This window comes from Marmota marmota, unplaced genomic scaffold (assembly GCF_001458135.2).
Source record: "Marmota marmota marmota unplaced genomic scaffold, marMar, whole genome shotgun sequence".
Taxonomy (NCBI): domain Eukaryota; kingdom Metazoa; phylum Chordata; class Mammalia; order Rodentia; family Sciuridae; genus Marmota; species Marmota marmota.
The window spans coordinates 3,100,794-3,121,227 of NW_025999962.1; the positions used below are offsets into that span (position 1 = coordinate 3,100,794).

A 20,434-nucleotide genomic window follows, 5' to 3' on the forward strand; every position below is an offset into this window, starting at 1 on the left:
TGAGCACTAAAGTGGAAGTCAGCATGACCTGAATCTAAATCCTTATCAGCCTCTTGTAGTCTGTGACATCATGCTGTCCCTCTATTCCTCAGTCTCCTAATCTTTAAAAGAAGGTAATAAATAATTGCTGGTTATCTCCCAGGATTAATGCAAAGCCAATGACATCATGTGGATGAGATGCCTCTGTCTACAACAATACCCTAGGTAGACACCAGAAGTCATTAAGAAGAGGAGTCAGGGTCGAGGTGGAGACAGGACACTCAGCCCTAGGATATACCTTCAAGTCACTGAATACCTGATTAGAAAAACAAAAAGAATTGGTGTGTGTACATATTCAATACCGTGGAGGTACGAAGGGTGAAGAACCATGAATTTGAGACGTTACCAGCTAGCACAGACGAGGCAGGCCAGGAGAGACGGGGCCCCACAGGGAGAGTCCTCACAGTACTTGGTACATGGAATATCCCAATTTCTGAACATTAGAACTTGAACTCAGAATAAGAAACCACAGGCAAATGAGTGTTTTCCTTCCTAGTTATTTGATGACTTCACTTTTTAAAAAAATAGGAGGTTTTATCTTTTTAGATTTACAGAAAACTTGAGGGCAAGTACTGAGTTCCCACCTATCACCCCCCACCCCCCATTTTCCCATTACTATCGTCTCTTACTAGAGAGGTGCATCTGTTGCCGTGTGTGGGCCTGCACTTGTCGTGGGGAGTTGATAAATCATTGCTTTGAACTATGTGACCCCTGGGCAGCGAAACACTGCTCTTGGGAGCCCCTCATTGCAAGGGCGCCCAGTGAACACCCACCTGCAAGGAGAGTCCCACTGATGGGGGAATTCCGTGTTTGCCCTGGAACTCACTAGTTCAAGAAGCCTTTATTCCAAATGCAGCCCCCAGAGGTGGAGGAGGTGGGCGTAACCTGCCACACCCCAAACGAGGTATTTTTGCCATCTTTATCCTGTTTTGCTCAAGAAGCCTGTCGCACTGAGACCCTTTGATGTTCCTACCTATGAAAATAAAACGCAGGCTCAGGCTCTTGTTCCCCGTCCTGCCTTGTCTTTATCTCTTAACTCCCTCAGACCTTTAGTATTTCTCGTCTGACTCAGGGCCTTGTTCAAACTGAGGACACGCTGCGAGGATCCCGACAGGCACTGACAGGCCACTCCCACCTGGGGCATGTTTACAGTGGGGTTCACTCTTGGTGTTGTGTTGGGGTGAACTCCAATTAGTGCCCCGCCATGAGGAGGAAGGACTTCAAAGACTGTGAGGAGGTCAGCAAGCAGAGGGAGGGCCGCTGTCCTGGTCTGGGGCTTGGGTGAGGGAGGATCAGAGTGGCCTGCTGCACAGTGATCAACTCGCTCACGCACATCTGCAGACTGCAGCTGCACTGGCCGCGCCCCATCCTACCCATCCCCTGCTCACAGACGTGGGTGGCCTCCACTGGCCGACCTCCCCCAGAGGCGGGAGCAATGAAATGTCAAACCCTCCCCCTGGAGTCCTCCAAGTTCTTTCTTTGAGGTTCCCTAATGGGCACACGGGGGCTGTTGCAGCCCTGGGGTTGAACATGTGTGTTCTCTGGATTTGGACAAATCTATCTGATGTGGGTCCATCGTTAAAGTACTTTGCAGAATAGCTTCATGGCCCTAAAAATCCCCGTGCCCTGCCTGCCTGTCCCTTCTCACCCCTGGCAGCTACTCATCTTTCCAGACTCCACAGCTCTGCCCTTCCCAGAGAGCCTCTTGCGATCACGCACGTAGCCTTTCCAGGTTGGCTTCTTTGACTTAGTGATGTACATTTAGGATCCCTCTGGGCCATTTCCTTTTTTGGCGGGGGAGTACCGGGGGTTGAACTCAGGGGCACTTGACCACTGAGCCACATCCCTAGCCCTATTTTGTATGTTATTTAGAGACAGCGCCTCACTTTTGCGGGAGCAGGCTTCAAACTCTCAATCCTCCTGCCTCAGCCTCCAGAGTCACTGCGATTACAGGCGTTCAGCACTGTGCCTGGCTTGGGCCATTTCTTTTTTGTTTTTTTTATACATCCATGACAGTAAAATGTGTTTTCACATATTATACATACATAGAATATAACTTCCCATTCTGTGGTTGGACACAATGTGGAGTTACACTGGTCGTGTATTCATATATATGAACACTGGAAAGTTATGTCCAGTTCATTCTACTGACTTTCCCATCCCATTCCCCCTCCCTTCCCTTCATTCCCACTTGTCTAATCCAATGAACATCTGCTCTTCCCTAAGCCCCACCATTGTGTGTTAGCATCCACATATCAGAGAGAACATTTGGCCTTTGTTTTTTTGGGGGGGACTGGCTTATTTCACTTAGCATTTTAGTTTCGAGTTCCATCCATTTACTGTCAAATGCCATAATTTCATTTTTCTTATGGCTGAGTAATACTCCATTGTGTACATATACCACATTTTCCTTACCATTTGTTGAAGGGCACCTAGGTTGGTTCCATACTTTAGCTACTGTGAATTGAGCTGCTTTAAACATTGATTTGTCTGTGTCACTGTAGTATGATGATTTTAAGTCCTTTGGGATATGCCAAGGAGTGGGATAACTGGTTATGATGTTCCATTTCAAGTTTTCTAAGAAATCTCCATACTGCTTTCCAGATGGTTGCACCAATTTGCAGTCCCACTGTGCCATTTCTTTTAAATGCTGGATAATAATCCACTGTCTGGATGTGCCATGGTTTGGTTACTCATTCACCTATTAAATAACACTTGGTTGCTTCCAAATTTTGGCAATTGTATAGATTTTGTTTGTTTCGTTTTGTTTTGCACTACTGGCTCAGGGACTGGCAGGGACTGCAGACTTGAACCCAAGGATGCTCAACCACGAAACTAATTACCCCCAGTCCTTCTTACTTTTTGAGACAGCCTCACTAAATTGCTGAGGTTGGCTTTGAGCTTGTGTTCCTTCCACCTCAGCCTCAGAGCCTCTGGGATTACAGGTGAGCCTCTGGGATTACAGGTGTCTGCCACTGCACCTGGCTCAAATGACTTTTGAATGCTATTATTTTTAACTTTTCTGAGCTGTTTTTAGATGTGTCTTTTTATAACAGCACAAAACAGAAATTTTTATATATATTTGTTTTATTTTATTTTTATGTGGTGCTAAGGATCGAACCCAGTGCCTCACGCATGCTAGGTGAGCACTCTACCACTGAGCTACAGCCCCAGCCCAACAAAACGGAAATTTTAAAAAACAAATCTTCAGGGAGGTAGGCAATAAAGGAAATATAACAAAATATTCATTGTAGAATACAGGTGGCAGGTATCTACAGTCTTTCAGTTAGCAGAGGATGTTAGAAACAAAAACAAAAGTCCTCTGGAGCTTATGTGTTGTGTGTAAAATTCTAACAGGCCACTCGAGAATAATGGAGACAGCCGCACCTGGGCTTTGCCTCCTGGGGATGGTAAATCACTTAGCTTATTTCACCCTGTTTTCTCTGGATGACCACGACAAATATCCAGCACTGTCCTGGGTGTTGCAAGAACTTGCCCAACGTGTGACAGAGGCTCCTTAATGAGCGAATCATTCCATTTTCCTGGGGAGAACAGGAAAGGCGCTGTGCTGTGTCACCAGCAGAGGGCACATCTAACACAAGCAAATGCCCAGCTTTCCCGCCTGTCCTTCTTTCTGGAACATTTTTTATAAAAATGCAAAGTTCAGCGTTAAAAACCAGCCTCTCCACATTGAGCCCACCATTCTGGGGTATAAGTGCCCTCTCCAGGGCTGCAGCAGCCTTCTGGTGGTTCTGGCCCATGCTCATGTGTGACTTGCCTTATGGTCCTATGCAGGGCTCCACTTCCACCCCTGAACTTCGAGTTAGACTGGCTCAGGGACTGTGGACTTGAAGAGCCCTTGGTGCTCTCAAGGGTAGCCTCCCATTTCTCAATGTTCATCCTCAAAAGCAGGACGACAAAGCGTCTGTTCTGTCAGTCCCCTGTTGTCACGTTGCTCCCCAAGGCCTGCCTAGCTCAGCTTGGGTACGATTACCTGAGGCGGCAATGGAGCAAGCTCCCCTCTGCCTTTCCCCTGTAGTGGGTTAATTGTGTGCCCCCCCAAAACATGTTGGGGTCCTCACTCCTGGTACCTCATAATGTAACCTTTCCTGGAAATAGGGAATCGTAGATGTGATCAGGAAGACGAGGTCACAGGTGAGCCCTGATCAGTCATACAGGGGAGATTTTGTGAACAGGAGCTTGCAGATCAAGGGATGCCCACACTGAAGTATGCCGGAAACCACCAGAAGCTCAGCAAGAGGCCTGGAACCACCCTCCCTCGAGGCCTGGGGAATGGGGCTCTGCCTTACAGCAACCCTGCCCACACTTGGACTTCTGGCCTCCAGAGCTGCCATGAACTGTTAAGTGTCTATGGTTTAAGGCACTCAGTTCATTGCCCTAGGAAACCACCTTCCTCCCCACGGGGAGTGTTCTTGCCCCTCAATCTCACTGGGAAGAGAAATCCCTGCTCTTAAACAAAGGCCAAGTTCTGGGGGACCCTGGGCTCTGCAGAGTGGGACCACAGGTGTTTGCTCCAGCCTTGTGCAAAGGGGGTGTGCTGCCTTTGCACACAGGTGGGCGGGAGCACGTCCTGTGGAGGGGACTCTAGGAGGGGCCTTGGAGGGGTCTGGGTCCCTGGTCTCCCCCTCAGATGCATGTCCTGTGTTTTCCCTGGACCTTTAGCAACTCTTGATGTCACGGCAGGGTCCCACCTTGCTCCAGAGAGCAGACTAGAGGCATGGTTCACCTATGGCTGGCATGACTCAGGGCATGGGGTTCCTGAGGCCCACACAGGGGTGGGGCAACAGGTCCTAGATAGCAGCATCTGTGGGCAGTTTTGTGGCAGGCGTGGGCAGAGTGGAGAGCTCCCGCAGAGGCTGAGGCCTGGGCCATGTCAGGGAGGAGGGGGAGGGCGCCCCAAAGCCCTGCTCCACTCCACCAGACTCTGGGCCTCTGAGGGCATCTCTCCACCCTGCCGCCTAGGGTGACAGCCTGAGTGGGCCAGCTGTTATTGTGTCCTCAGAGTTCAACGCAGCCTGGCTTTCCTGGTCTCAACAATGGGACTGCAGGTGACAGCAACGGGAGCAGGAGCGATGGTGTGATTCAGAGGAAAAGTGTTTGTCCCACCCTTGGACCATGAGCACATAGGACTGGAGAAATGGGCAGAGGCAGAGCGTGCACTTTCCAGGCATGTCCCCAAGGGAAGCTGTGCCCTCTGCTCTGTTCCTGTCCCCCTGGCTGCCATGGGGTGGCATGAGAGTGGGAGCTGGAGTGGCAGCCTGGGGGGCTGTGAGAGTTGGGGAGGGCCGGGCGACCTGCAGAGGGAGCCCAGGCGAGCAGCGCTGCTCAACAGGGTTCCCGGTCAGCTGGAACTTCCAAAGGGTAGGAAAGAAACATCCGCCCTTCCTGGAGGCCACTGTGGTTTGGGGTCTGTTTCTCCGGAGAGGGGAGTGGCTGGGCCCAGCCTTCTGGGCTCACCCTGAGCTTGCTGCTTCTCTGCAGTGGGAAGGACGACAAGTCCCTGTGCATGTCCACACCAAGGTCTCCAACTAGAAAATGTGAGTGGAAAACACCAGCTCCGGCTGCCTTGAGAATCACAATGGGAGCGACGCCCGCTCATTGGCTACCTCCTGATGGAGCGACGCCACTCGCTAACAACAGCACTTGTCACCGAGGGCAGCAGCTGAACCGCAGTCTGAGCAGCCACAGGCACACCCTGATGCCCCCTCTCCCTGTACTTCCTTTAGGAGGAGAGGTGTCGCTCTCCCTCCTCCCGCTTTGCTGGCTCTCAGCTGGAGGTCACGCCACTAGTTTCCCACGGACACCTCTGACACGTGGGTTAGGATGGTGACAGTTGCCTAGGAGACCCTTGGGGACCCGAAGGCCACTTCTGCTGAAACACTTCTGCTGACTCTTCACTTGGGCCTGTGGACGCCCGGTGGGTGACACGATGGGGTGGAGGGAGGGGCGTCCTGCCTTCACGCATGTCTGTCTCCTCCGGTGGCCTGACCTTTGGGTCAGAGCCGACTCAGCTTTGTGCGACGTCACTGGGGACAACTGGGAAAAGTCTGGGGCTATTACACAGGTTAACTGGACCTGGACGCGGCTGGTCACCAGTCTCCCCACTGAGTGGATGGACAGCTGCCAACCCCCAGACCTGGAAGACCGAGGCCGTGAAAGGAGAAGAGTGGCGCGAGCTCCCAGGGGACCTCGCCTGTTCCCAGGAGGAGCGTGGCCACGCCTTTTCCTCACTGCCCCCCATGATTGCCAGCCGCCTCTGGGGCCCCTGGGGTCAAGAAGCGCCTTTGGTGCTGAGCCCCTGCTTCTCCACTCTGGGCCACTGGGCCAAGCTCTCTTCCCCTCTTCTGCCTCGACTTGCAAAAGATTCAGACCTTTCCATGGGGGTTTCTGGACCAAGGAAACGCAGGCTTTTTTAAATAACGACTCTTAAAAGGTTGCCACACTTCACACGTGACCCAGGGGAGTGAGGGCGTCCTTCTCATCGACTGCTGGTATTAAATTGTGTGAAATAATCTCCTGTGAGCTGATTGGTGCTGACTTCATCCATGTGTTTTTTCCTAATAACAAAACGAGGAGAAAATGATTAGCACATATGTGTACTTCCTAAGTATTTTAAGAAAAAGCTCATGGGCTTTTTATTAGTGTTACCCCCATGATGCAGAAGACATTTCAACCCCAAGGAGCCCCCAAATTGTTCCCCTTCAACTCTCCTCAGCAGCCAGGGCATGTTGCAATCACCCTGCAGTTAAGCAGGGACCGTGCTAGTGTCATCTGGGGGTGTCTAAGATTAGGCCTCCGAGGTATGACTGTGAAGAGGCTCTGCTTGACCCTGGGGACATGGATACCTTAGTGCTCCTTCCAAGCCCAACAGAATGACAAGTCACGGCCCACAGGCAACCCGAGGTCTGACAGGAGCAGATGCTGTGGGTCCCTCAGAGCCTGAGCCAAGGCTTGACATGTTTCCGTAACTGGTTGTTGGAACTACTCCTGGGTCCTATCTGTACCCAACAGGTGCCAGGCAGCTGGGGAGTCCTCTGCTGCCCCAAGAGCCCTCCTGCGTTGGGGACCCTCTCTCAGACCCCCAGCCAACTCGGTGCTTTTTCCTGGGGCCTCAAAGGTCCAAATCAGGAACTGCAGGTTCCCCCACCTGAACTGAGCCTGCCTGGGGTCCCCAGTGCCCAGATGAGGCTGCCCAAGGAGTGGTCTCCACGCTGCCCAGTCCCCTGCCCCTGGGCACTCACTGCAGACACTGTTGCCTGGCCAGGCTGCGGTTGCTGCTGTCCAGGGCCCTGCGCAGGTCTCGCTGGTGTCGCTGCATCTGCCGTTCATACATCAGGTCCTCGCGAGCCTTCTGGATCCTCCGCTGGTCCCAGTCCATGTCCCGCTGGCACTCCTCCTCCTGCAGCCTCTGGAGGAGGAGAGGCGACTTGCTGCTACCTTGCCCAGAGCCCAAGGGGACTGTCCAGGACCCCCAGCCTCCCCTTCTACAGATGGGGAAATGAAGGCTCAGAGAAGGGGCAGCTGGAGGACCCCCAGCCCACCCTCATCCTGCCTGGCCCAGCTGCTTCCTGCCTCCTGTTCCTAAAGGGACAGCAGCAGCAGCTCAGTTCCAACAATGTTCCCAGCCCCATGTGCACAACTGAGAGCAGGGTGAGAATTTAGGTCCTCAGGAGGGCTCCCTGGCTGGCTCAGACACCTGCCCTGGGGAACTCCGAGAATGTGCTGGTGCTGGAGATCACCCTGCCACCACAAAGCCCAGTGGGCAGCTGGCCCTGTGGTTCTGCAGTGCATCCCCATCACCGGCCAGACCCTGCTGTGCAGAACTAGGAGCCCCAAAGGGGAACCTGCACAGTGTAAAGGGGGCTACCTCATGAGTGGGGCAGTGCAGGTCACCCATCAGGTCCCCTCCTCCCAGGAAACCCCACTGCAGTGGGTGGGCAGGGCAGCAGGTGCCCTCCCAGACCCCTATGAAAGGGTGGAAGACAGAGCACCTCTCTCTCCCACATAGCAAGCAGGGAGAGTCAGGCCTGCAGGCCTGGCCTAACCCCACATGCAGATCCAAAGGCAGAGGGTGGGAGCGGCCTCCTGTGAGCAAGTGACCCACTCCTGGGAGCCTCCATGTGTCGCGAGGCTGCACACAGGACCTGGGCCATCACACAGGCTGCTGTCACAAACATAGTGGCAGGGGTGCAGCACTAGGGCTAATAGCCAGGCAGAGGCCCAGACAGTCTGCAGGATCCTAGGTTTCCACATCCCACTGCTCACAGCCCAGAAGCTGGGAGGAGAGGGTCCAGATGGCATGGTGGGGGGTGGGGTGGTGACAATTTAGGTGGCCCTTTCCCCCCCTTTATGCTTTGTCTTTTGAATTTTCTACAGATTGGACATTAGACCAAAAGCTGCCTTTAGGGCAGATGGCTAACCGCTGGGGCTGAGTCGAGGAGTGAGTGAGGCGCAGGACCTGCGCCCATTCCTGCCTCTGTGCTCTCCATAGCCTCCAGGCCTCCTGACCCACCACCCAGGCCTGGCTCCTGCCCTGCCTCACATATCCTAACCACCCATGCCCACTGCCCCTCAGGACCCTTGTCTGGGCCAGTGCCAGGGCCCTTCCTCCTCCCAGTAAGTTCTCTGACTTGGCAGGGCCACCCCAGCCTCTGATCAGCCCTGGACCGGGCTGGTTTCAGCACCTCCCCATCTCTCCTGCCAGGTCCTGAGTGGTCCAGCCCGCAGGTATACTCCTTTCCTGCCCTGGCTCCTCAGCGCCAGTGCTTTAGCACCACCTCCTCCCCTAGGGCCCCCACTCCCAGGGGCTCCAACTCCAGCAGGCCACCAGCTGGCCATGCTGGTCCCGGGTTGCCTTCGCCTGTGATCACCAATAATGCCACCCCTCCTCGTCTTTCCCCCAGGTCTACCACTCTGACCTGTGTCTTACTCTCTCTAGGACCCTGGTGGCTCCCATGACTGTCCCCTGTCCCAGAGACCTTCATTCCACTGGCGGGAGCACCCTTAACCTTAGATGTGGCCGCACCCACCAGACTTCATGGGATGAGCCCAGCTCACACCTGCGCGAGCATGGCTGGAAGCACACCTGGCCATGGGGTGGGGTCCCCGAGCCCAGGCCTTTGGCACCTGGGTCATCTATCCCATTCCTCTAGAGGCCACTCACACTCTGTCCTCTATGGTAACTGGCTTCTCGCCTCCCTGGGAACAGCTCCGGAGGAGCTCCTCGAGCCTCACCTGCAGCCCTCCTGAGACTGTGATGGGTCTGGGCGCCCAGCCATGCCAGGTCCTTGCTTTGCGTCCTGGCCTCAGGCCCCCCCGCCCTCCAGGGACATGGCTCCCACAGGCTCTCCTGCCCTGAAAACACTGCCTGCATCTGTGACCCCTCCACTCTCTCTCCAGAGCCCATCAGGCAGGCCACTTCCCCTCCTGCACCACAGCACTCCCCACAGAGCCCCAGGCATGGCCTAGGTGCAGGACCCAGCAGGCAGCCGCATGCCGGCAGCAATGTAGGCACGGGTCCTCCTTCCTCCCAGACACCTCTCACCTGCTCTCCAGGATACCACAGCTGGTGTCCTTGGGTCAGGCCCCCTTGCTCTGTAGTGAGGGTGGAGAGTGGCCCCAGGACTCGGTCCCCAGTTCCCCGTCTAGGCTCACCCCTGTGCAGTCTCCCTAGGTCTGCCCTCATCATGCTCAGAGGTGACCACTCCCGGTTACATCCGCAGCCCAGCCCTTGTTCTGAACCCAGGCCGTACACCCTGCTGCCCTGCAGGCCTCCCCAGGCTTCACTGTCCCACAGCAGCTGTGATTCCTTCTTCCTTGGTGAAGAATCACCGCACTTCACTGCCTAGAATAAACAGTAAATCTCCCAGCACTCTGTATAGTTAGGAGCAATCTTGTGACTAAACATTGTCCAATGGAATCTAAGTGGAAGTGTCTTGTAAAACTCCCCACAGTGTTTTTCCTCTTTCCTCCTTCTTCATAGCTGGAATATGCATGTGACTGCTAATGCTCAAGCAGATGTTTGTGCTAAGAGGTGAGAGCCAGGTGCCAAGGATGGCCCTCTGGCCTGCCATAGAAGACTTGGGTTGTTTTCCTACAAACCTAGTCTATATGCAAGACAAAGTTCTATTTTGTTCAAAATGCTGGTATTTGTGTTTGGGGGTTTTCTTTTTTGCCACATTCAGTGAATTGATCACAGCAGGTTCAGGTGTCTAAAGGACACTGCACACTTAACATATCTGAAACTGCACTGGTGACTTCCACTCTCCCTGCCAACCTGCTCCTTCCACCATTTTCCCTTCTCTGTGGACACCAGCTCTATCCTTCCAGTTGCTCCTCAAGACCCGTCTCCTTCACATGCCACCTGCCTCATCACACATGGAGGGGTTTCTGGCTCTCATCCCCCAGCCGCTCCCACTCAGGGTGAGCGTAACACTGGCCAAGGAAAGCCACGAGGGGCTGGGGGGTGGCGGCAGGGGCACCACGGTGCTCTAAGGGCTGGGAGGCGGGGCAGGTACCAGCTTCTCCAGGACTTGCTGCTTCTGAGTGAGGTGGACCTGTTCCAGTTGCTCCCGGGACATTCCCTTCCAGCGGCCTGGGATCACACGGTGGGGACCAAAGGAGCTGGCCGCCTGCTGCGGGTTCTCAGACAGCAGGTCCCCGTGCAGCAGGCTGGAGATCTCGGCCAGGTTGTCTTCCTCCTCCTGCTTTTTCTCTTGTTTTTTCCTTTCTTGTGACTCTATGGCCTACACAGGGAAAGACATTGGGAAAGATGCTTTGAGAGACTCCAGGGGTGGGGTTCCTAGGCCTGGGTCAGCAATTCCCCTGGGGCCCTGGCAGGAGGGACATGCTGCAGGAGCAGGGAAGGAGGGGCACAGGCTGGTGTGGTATGGATGAACCAGTGGGCCCTGGCTACCTGAGCACTGCAGGTGGGTGGGTGGGTGGGATGGCAGGGCCACTACTGATGGGATTCATGCCTTGGGCCGCTCCCGCCCCTCATCAGCCTGGCACCACAGCTGGACAGGGCTCTGTGCCCCTCCTGTGGCCTGGCAGCCTTTGGACATCTGCAGGCTGCAAAGAACATGAATGACTTCTAAAAGCTGGGAGAGGTACTTCTTTTCACTGACCCTGATGGCCCAGCCATGGCCCCCAATACCAACTGCTGTTCAGATGCCCAGGACAGGTGGCTGTGTGACCTACAGTAAGTCAGCTCCTCCCTCTGGGCTGCAATAGCTTCTCTGTAAAGTCAATAGACAGAATGGGAACCCCTGTGGTCAACAGTTCTCCTTGGTGAGGAATGGACAGCGAATCCTGCAACGCAGGTGCTCACGACAGGCCTCGTGCCACACAGCATGGGCTCTGCAGCCAGACACCCCAACTCCATACTTGCCACTTAGAACTGGCACCCCTGAGAAAATTTGCTCACCTGCTGAGCCTGTCTCTCCACCAATTAAATTGTATTAATCATGGGCACATGTAGGGGCTCATCAAAATAATAGGAAATGAACAAACAAATTAACAAGGCAATGTGGTTTAGCAAGAACCCCAGCAGTGCCCAGTAAGAGGCTCAGGGATAAAGGAACAGAGTAGGTGAATGGAGGAAAGGAAGGAAAGACTCCCAGGCACTGGGTCCATTTGTTATGGAGCCTGAACCAGTCTCCCCTGAGCTGCTCTGTCAAAGGAGGGCAAGGATCAGATAACCTCTATGACCCCTTGAACCTCACTGCTTGGTGACCTGGGGCTCTGGTGCCTCATTTCTCTCCCTGCTGAAAACCAATCTCCTCTGCTCTCTGCCCAGGCTCTCCTGGCTTTTTGATTGCATACTCCAGGACATATTTCAGCTTGGGCTCAAATTTATTTGGCTTACAATGCAGCACTTCTAACCCACAAATAAAGGATGTGCTTTGTAAGACACATGGACACAGCATTAAAAAAGACAGGGCTGAAACTATGTGAAGCAAAGTCCTGGTATTGTTCTCCTGCTGTCTCAGGGGCCACCCTGCACAGCTCCTTTGGAGACCAAGTGCCAGTCAACCAGCTAATCTGATCAGCTGAGCCAGACCCAGCTCGACCTCACCCAGGAAATATACCTGCATTTGCAAAGAAAACCTGAGAGGGGCGGGATCCGAGGAAGCTGGGAAGGACTGAGAGGAGGGGGGTCGCCAGGAGACCACCATCGTCCTTGCCACTGTCCTCACTTCCCTGGTAAGTGCCTATCCACCTCTCCTGGTTGAGAAGAACTGAACCCAGTACCAGGCCACAGAGCAGTGCCAGGTAGCATCTGCTCTCAAATTATGAAAGAAACTAAAGCTAAGTTTCTAAGTTTTGTTGCTGATTCAGAGCTAAGGGACAGACCAGACCCAGGGCCATCCACCTCAGCAGGGGCTCTAGAGGGAGGGTGGGCTTGGGACCCTGAGGCTGGGGTCCAGCCAGCCGCGTGTGCCCATCCACCCTGTAGGCACAGTGCCCCGGCTGGGCACCTGGTTCCTGTTGAACTCTTTCACAGCTGCACAGACGGCCCTTCTGGCGTTGCTTTCCAGCATCTGCAGGTGCCTCGCTGTTTCATCAAACTTGAGCTTCGTCTGCAAGTAGAGGTCCTCTACAAGGAGGAGAGACACGTCAGACCTGGCATGCCCACACGGGTGCAGAGTAGCCTGCATCCGGGTTGCTCATGCTGTCACCTCCCCTCTGTCACGGGGAGGCCAGGGATGATAATGCCAGGACCTGCCTCCAAAGGCTGAGGGGTCCCTGACTTCATCCACGCAGAGCTCTCATGTCTGCTGTGAATGGGCAGTGCCTGGGGCTGACTGCTGTGGTCCTGGGGCAGTGTGCCCCTTGCCGTCTCTGGTTTTGCAGGAGAAAGCCTCATCCTTACAGTGGGCATGGGGCAGTGAGAACCCAGAAAAAGGAGCTGCAGAAACCAGAAGGACAAAGGGGAAGGGGTGGCAGGTCACAGATACTTGTGGAGGGACAGTAGGACAGGACCTTCCCAGGCCAATGGGAGGGGCCCCAGTGGAGGGTCCCAATGGCAAAATGTGAAGATCATCCAGCACTTGCAGACATTCCTAGTTCTGTACCTGCAACCTGGCTTATCCTGAGCCACTGCATCCCCAGGCAAGGCAAGAAACACCTACTTCACTTTGGGTTGTTCCGTTTTTCAAAAATCATTAATCAGAAGTTCCTGATTTCTGTATTTGTGCCTGATAGGTCCCCTCATTATTTCCAAAAATGACAACCAGACTTTTTTTGGGGGGCAGGGTACAAGGGATTAAACTCAGGGGTGCTTGACCACTGAGCCACATTCCCAATCTAATTTTGTATTTTATTTAGAGTCTCACTGAGTTGCTTAAATTGCTGAGGCTGGCTTTGAACTCACGATCCTCCTGCCTCTGCTTCCCATGCTGCTGGGATTACAGGCGTGGCTACCGCGCCCGACTACAACCAGACTCTTGAACTTCTGGCCTCTGCTCACCCCCAACCCCTCTTGCCCTTCATTTGTTCCTTTATCCAACACACAGCATCAGAGGCTCAGGTGGGCCGCTGGCTGTGCTGGGGACACAGACACAGCAGCGAGAAAAACACAAAAGGTTTCCTGCCTCCCTGGAACTGGCTGTCTTGGAGAGAGTAAATATGTGGAGTTCAAAATAAGTGCAAAAACACACATCTGACCATTGGTAGAGGAGAGAAAGCTGAGGCAGCAGGCGGTCAGATGCCACTCGAGCACACACCTGAAGACAGGGAAGGCTTGGCAGTCAATGAGCCGGAGTGGGCAGGGCCAGCAGTCAGCGCTGGAGGCCGGCAGAGGCCCAGCACAGCCTCGCGGGCTATGTCAGGATTTCACTTCACCATGTGCCCTGGGAAGCCATCACAGGGCTTTGAGCTGAGGATGGGGGGTGCCGTTCAACTGGACATTGTTTAAAAAGCATCACTGCCCACCATGTTGAGACCACAGAGGGGAAGGACAGCTATCAGCATGGTCCATCTGGATGAAGAAGGTGGTGCTTCTATCCCAGCAATGACAACAGGGACGGAGAGAAGTGGACAGCTTGAGGTATGTGTGGGAGGGTCGCATGTTTCCCTCCTATGTGGAAGCTACAAAGAGGGAAAGGGAACTAAAAAGGATCTCATGAAAATAGGAGGGAGAACGGACAGAGCAGAGGAGGGGGTATGGGGAAGGACTGGGGAAAAAAATCTACCAAGTTTTACACCATGACTTCTGCTTATATCTATGATTATAATGTGCTGATTAAAATGATGACAACAACAATAGAAGGGGGGTCAGCAGAGCAAGCGGGTCAGGGGAGGGAGGAGGAAAGACAAGGGAAGATGCTGGGGCTGGAGACTGATCAAATGATGGGTCTGACGCAGTGACCCACTATCATGTATGATCATCATGCACCACATCATAGAAATATGTGCAGGAGGTGACAGGGACAAGAGGTGAAGATGTCCTGCAAGGGGTCAGGGGTGGCCCCAAGTTTCTGGCTTGGTGAAGGGGAGGAGCAGAAAGGCAGGAGGGGCAGACCCAGAGGTGAGGTTAGGTCCCAGGGCCCTGTGAGAAGTCCAGAGAGGGAAAGGAGGCCTCTGGAGGACCAAGGCCAAGGCTGGGATGAGGGTCCTGGCCAGCGATGGCGATCTGGAGCAGGTGGGGAGGGAGGAGATCCCCAGAGCCCACGAGTGGGTTATTCCCACAGGTGTCTGTCTATATACGCAGTAGACAGACCAACAAAAGTCCCCGCCTTCACTGAGCTAGGGTGTGACACTCAGGAGCAGTGTGGCAAGTACAAACCCAAGGTGTGCCAGTAATTGAGCCTCGGGAAAACGGAGCAGGGAAGGGACGAGAGGCCCAGGAGGCCCACATTTCAGCACAGCCTGTCGAGGACAGGGATGGCACCAGATGCGCCTTGTCCAGGGAAGGACATTTCCAAGCAGCAGGAGCAGAGACCCTGAGGCAGAAGCGAGCTGGACACACCCATGTCCCAGGAAGAGCGGAAGACAGTGTGCAAAGAAAGGAACGGGTGGACAGGGCAGGGTCCTGGCTGGAGATGGGCCACACCCCGAGCCTCAGAGGTCCTCGGGAATTTGCTTTCGCTCAGTGACTGGGAAGCCGCTGAAGGGTCCCAGCAAAGGATCCCACCTGACTTTCAGGGTTCCACCCTGGCCACGGTTGAGTGGAGGCTGCAGGGGGAGAGAGCAGAGGCAGAGGGTAGTTAGAGGACAATGCAACAGTCCAGCTGAGAGGTAATGAAGCCGAGTCCAGGTGGCAATGGTGGCCATGTGAAAAGCAGCTGAAACTCGAGATGATCTGTGGGTGGCCTGGATGTGGAACTGAGAAAAGAAGGAGTCTTGATTGGGGCTGGTGTGATGCGAGAGGAAGGTGGGGCCTGGGGGAGAGCAGAGTGACCGGACCTGCGCTGAAGTTCAGAGCTCATCAGAGGCAGGGCAGCTGAGTGGGGCTGTGAGTGCAGATTCAGGGGAGAACATTCATAGGGACACATGAGCTTGGGAAACGAGGCCTGGGGGTGAGCACAGCAAGGAGGGAGGACCAGGCCAGCCCATCCTTATCAGCAGTGGGCACAGGCAGAGGGGAGGCCCAGAGAGCGCTGGTGAGCAAGAGCTGCCAGAGCAGGGGAGAGAGTCCCATCAAGGAGCCTGGGCAGGAGGACCAGCAGAGGGCGGAGTCCCAGAAGCCAGATGGCCTGTGTGTCTCAGAGCATGAGATGATCAACTGTGGCACCTGCTGCCAAGAGGCCAAGCTGAAGACCTGAACCTGAGTGACAGGGAGGCCACTGTGCAGCTGGCCAGGAAAGCAGAGGTCTGTAGAAGTGGGCAGAGAGAGAGTGGGGGAGGATGCGAGAGGGACCCTGCTCCCAGAGAGTGGGAAGAGCAGAGGCTGGAGAGGACGCTACCAAGGAGACAGCAAATGAACAGCCCGAGCGGAGGGGCTCGCAGTGGGGTACAGAGCTCCCGCCCCAGTGCCCTGCTCTCTGTACCACCCACTGGCGTGTCCCACAAGAGCAGGGATGCGCTGGCACGGGAGATAGGCCAGAGGGGCAGCGGCAGCTGCTGCTGCTGCTGCTGCTCAGACGGCTGGAGGAGGGGAGCTGCTAGAGCAGGCGGCTCGCAGCCTCCCTGAGAGCAGGACTTGGGCTGTGGCAGTCCCCTGAGGAAGACAGCTTGCTGCCTTGGCCTGGGGAGTCCTGGTGCGGTGTGTGACCACAGGATGCAACTAGGTCCCCATAGGCCCCCCTCTGACTTCCAGCACTCAGAGGACTCTGTGGGCCTACGTGTTCCCATCCATCTTCTAAGCACTGTGCACACAATGGGGGCAGAGGCCGACTCTGGGTTATCTGAGCCCCAGAACCCACTGGGGCCCTAACACCGGGCTGACCCGTGGGGCTCTTTCCCCACATGCCAAAGAAGCGTGTGGCTGTGCACTTCAGGAGGATGAACAGCACCTGGGCCCCTGGGGGACTGACTGGTTGGGATCACTGAGCCAGTTCGCCTCTCTCCCTTACCTGCACATTTCTGGTGGGCACGAGCCCTCTCCCATTCCCGTTGCTGTTGCAAGGACCATTCTCTGTTTTGTTCCTCTTGGAATTTCTTCCTCTCCCAGAAGTTTAAATCCTCCCCCATGAACTTTTGCATTCCTGATATGGTATTCCGGATGTCATTATCTGACTGCCGGGCTGGAAGAGCTTTCTTAAGGGATAGGGGGTCAGACAGGTCAAATTCACGGCGAGTTTCTGGCCTCTGAAAGCTCTGCTGGAAATCATTGGTAGCTCTACAGAGAGTTTTCCTATCTCTCCTTTCCCGATCTTCTAATATGCATGTGATCTTGTCATTTTGCCTCATTTCAGTAGCTAGAAGAGACACAGTATATGAATGAATTTACGAGTAAAAAATTTAAAAATCCATTTAAAAGTAACTTTTAATCATTGTTAAAGTAATACAACCCTCCAAAACAAGTAATGTTCCATTAAAGGATTAGTAACTTAAATATAAAAGAGCCCCTATGGACTAATAAAAACACAGACAACCTGGGTTTGGATTGTGGCTCAATACCTAGCACATGGAGACACTGGGTTCGATCCTCAGCACCACATAAGAAATAAACACATAAAATGAAAGTATATAAAAGAAAAAAACACAGACAACCCAACCAAAAAATGAGCAAAAGATAGGAACAGGTGAACCACAATAAAGAATAAATCGGAGATATCAATAAACTAACAATAAACAATAAACGGTGAGTGATCAGAAACAGAAGAAACGAAGGTAAGAGCACTTGTGCTGATGGTGTGATAAACAGGGTCACACTTCCAAAAGAGCAATGTGGCAACAAGACCTACCAGTTCCACTCCCCTGTGCACTGGGGACATGATGCACAGACGGTCACCACAGCAAGGTTTCAATGCTAAAGAACTGGAGAAAATCCAAACTGTCCATCCATAGGGGTGATAAAGAAACTGGTTAATTCATACAGCAAAACGCCATCAAATAATGAAAACAAATACTCTCGCTGGGTAGATTATTGATGAATTTCAAGAATATTGAGTGAAAAAAAGTGTTATAAAAGGATAGGCTTGATAGGATAAATTTTTGTAAATTTTAAAAAGTTTTAAAAACAAAAAGCAATTTTATATTGTCATGGACATGCAGACAGTGTAAGCAGGAGAAACACATGGGAATGCTGCGAACTTCCCAGGAGGAAGGACAGGGAATTGTGAGGACAGTACTCTGGCTGTGAACCCACGGTTCTCAGAAGCACTCAGAACAAGGCAATCTGGCAGATGTGAGCAGCTAGTCTAGTGTCCATATGTGTCCTCCACTTTTTTGTAATTTGAATTATTTTACAACAGGAAATAAAGAAGGTAAAAAGCTTAGAAAATATAGAATATTAAAAAGAAAATAAACTCCACTTATAATACTATCATCTGACATTGCCACTGCTGAACGTTGGCCTTTTTGTAAGCATATTTTATTTTTTTTTAAAGACAGAGAGAGAGAGAGAGAGAGAGAGAGAGGAGAGAGAGAGGATTTTTTAATATTTATTTTTCAGTTTTCGGTGGACACAACATCTTTATTTTTTATTGGTGCTGAGGATCGAACCCAGTGCCCTGCGCATGCCAGGCAAGCGCATTACCGCTTGAGCCACATCCCCAACCCACGTAAGCATATTTTAAAAACGTAGCCGATAGTCCATGGCATGTATGATTTTGGGTCCTGCTTCTTTTCTGTTTTAAAAATCCTCATGATGTATTAAAAAGCAGTTTTTAAATAGTTAAAAATTTGGTCATGATAACGGAAAATGAATTCTATGTGAAATCTTGATCTAAGACCTAGACACTATTATTTGAATCACATTTGCCCTGGAGTCAGCTCAGGGACTGGGTTCTGATATGTGCTGCCTGGTATGAACAGCTGGTCTCCACAGAAGATCTTGAACTCTGGGGCGAGAATGTGTACATGTGTGAGTTTAAAAAAGTTTTCCAAAAATTTTAAGAAAAAGTAAAACATATATTTACTCTTAAAATATATTTCCTATAATATATATTAGAATTCAAAAGCTGTTTTCCTCTGACAAAGGATTGAGCCCAAGAAGTTAAGAAATTTTAAAAGGAGAAAGAACGTGAAAATGGTGTGTGTGTGTGTGTGTGTGTTGGGGATGGAACCCAGAGCCTGGAGAAGGCTAAGCAGGTGCTCACCACTAAGCTACATCCCCAGCCCAACAACTTTTTCAATACTGTGAAGAAGTAAGGAATGGAGCCTGAAGACCCTCCACCCTAACCCCAGGGACAAGCACTCAAGAAGTGCTCACCAAAGGTTTCATGTCTAGCTCTTTCAGTTGCTTCTCTTATCTTCTGGTCATGAACCTGGGAGTTCCAGGCTTCTGTGTCTCCCTGGAAGTGGAAAATCAGGGACAAGATCAGAGCCAGAAATGGGTGTTCAACAGACCATCCTGTCTACCTTTCTGGTCTGACTGCAAAGTAGCTACCTCAGGCAAGAAGATACCTTTTGCTTCCTCCCTCCTGCTCTTCCTCCTTTTCTCCCAGCCACCAACCCCGCCCTGCCTCTCTCTCCATAATGGGGTTGCCAAGAAACGGTGCTAGGGGTGCCACAGCCTTTTTTATTGAATTTTCAGGCAGTTTTCACTAAGCTGCCCAGGCTGGCTTTGAACTTGCAGTCCTCCTGCCTGTGCCTACTGAGTCGCTGGGATTACAGGTGTGGCCACCAGGTGCTGCGCTATCAGGACTCTTCATGCTTGGAAAACTTTGTTTGTAGTTGGTTTTCTGTGCTCTGGACTCCCCCCCCCCCCCTTTCCCGGTCAACAGACACATCCTCAAACACTGCTTAGGCATCTCCTCCTCTGGGCGGCGTTCCCCTCCCTCACAGGCTGACCCCACTGCATTTTTCCTGTGAGCACTTTAATGCCCGCCTCCTCCCCTGGGCCGTGAGCTCTGCAAGGTCCAGAACTGGCTAGTCCCTCCTCGGGACGACTCTCCTGGGGCCGGGCTTGCCCCAAAGGGTTGTGTGTCCGACATGAACTGGGCTGGAAGGGACCCTGGCAGTGCAGAAAACCTGGCTCAGAGGGAGCAAAGCCTGTCCCAGTGTCCCCATCACCCCCAGGCACGGCCCTGTCTGTCCGTGGGGCGGGTGGGAAGGCCGCCTGGGCCGCCAGGGCTTCCAACCGCTCTGGGCCCTGCGCGGCTGCGCTCGGGCCAGGCTNACCCCCGGCCACCCTCGCTCCTTTCCGTCCACTCCAGGGAGCCCCCGCCACCCTCGCTCTTCCCCTCCAGGGACTCCCGCGACACTCTTCCCATCCACTCCAGGGACCCCATGGCGACACTCGTCTCTTCCCATCCACTCCAGGGACCCCTGGCCACCTTCACCCCTTACCGTCCACTCCAGGGACCCCACGGCGACACTTGCCCCTTCCCCTCCAGGGGACCACCCCCCTCCCCGCCATCTTCACCCCTTCCCGCCCTTTCCAGGGACCCCGGCCACCCTTGCCCCTTCCCCTCCAGGGGCCGTGACCCCCGCTGGCCGGCTCTCTGCCACACTTTGGCGCAACCTGCACCGCGGTCCCCTGACCCACGGCCCCCACCCTGGACCCCCGGTGCAGCTGAGGCAGAGGCGACCTGCACGCCCATGCCCGGGGAGCCTGTGACCTGGGTGTAGTGACAGCGACGTCGCCGAGCTCCTGGCCACCCTTTTGCTCAGTCCTGTCACAGGGCCACGTCCCTCACCCCTGGGGGAGCGGCCAGCCGGAGGCTTTTCTCTCAGCTTGGAGTGTGTGGTTCAGAAGCCACAGTGACCTTGAAAATCAGCCTTTCCCAATGAAGGGAGCACGCCGAGGTGCTGTGGCTCGGGG

The 20,434-nt window shown here is 53.6% G+C and overlaps 1 protein-coding gene across 1 annotated transcript; it reads right to left on the reverse strand.

Moving 5' to 3' along the window:
* Positions 1–3,240: 3,240 nt before the first annotated feature.
* On the reverse strand, positions 3,241–18,970 carry Ribc2 (RIB43A domain with coiled-coils 2). Its single transcript, XM_015501738.2, has 6 exons — positions 18,881–18,970; positions 16,578–16,922; positions 12,540–12,658; positions 10,578–10,805; positions 7,302–7,468; positions 3,241–6,617 (listed from the first exon to the last, which is right to left on the reverse strand). The coding sequence occupies exons 2-6, from the start codon at positions 16,912–16,914 to the stop codon at positions 6,539–6,541; spliced, it is 930 nt and encodes a 309-aa protein (XP_015357224.2). The 5' UTR covers positions 16,915–16,922; positions 18,881–18,970; the 3' UTR covers positions 3,241–6,538.
* Between the last annotated feature and the right edge of the window lie 1,464 nt (positions 18,971–20,434).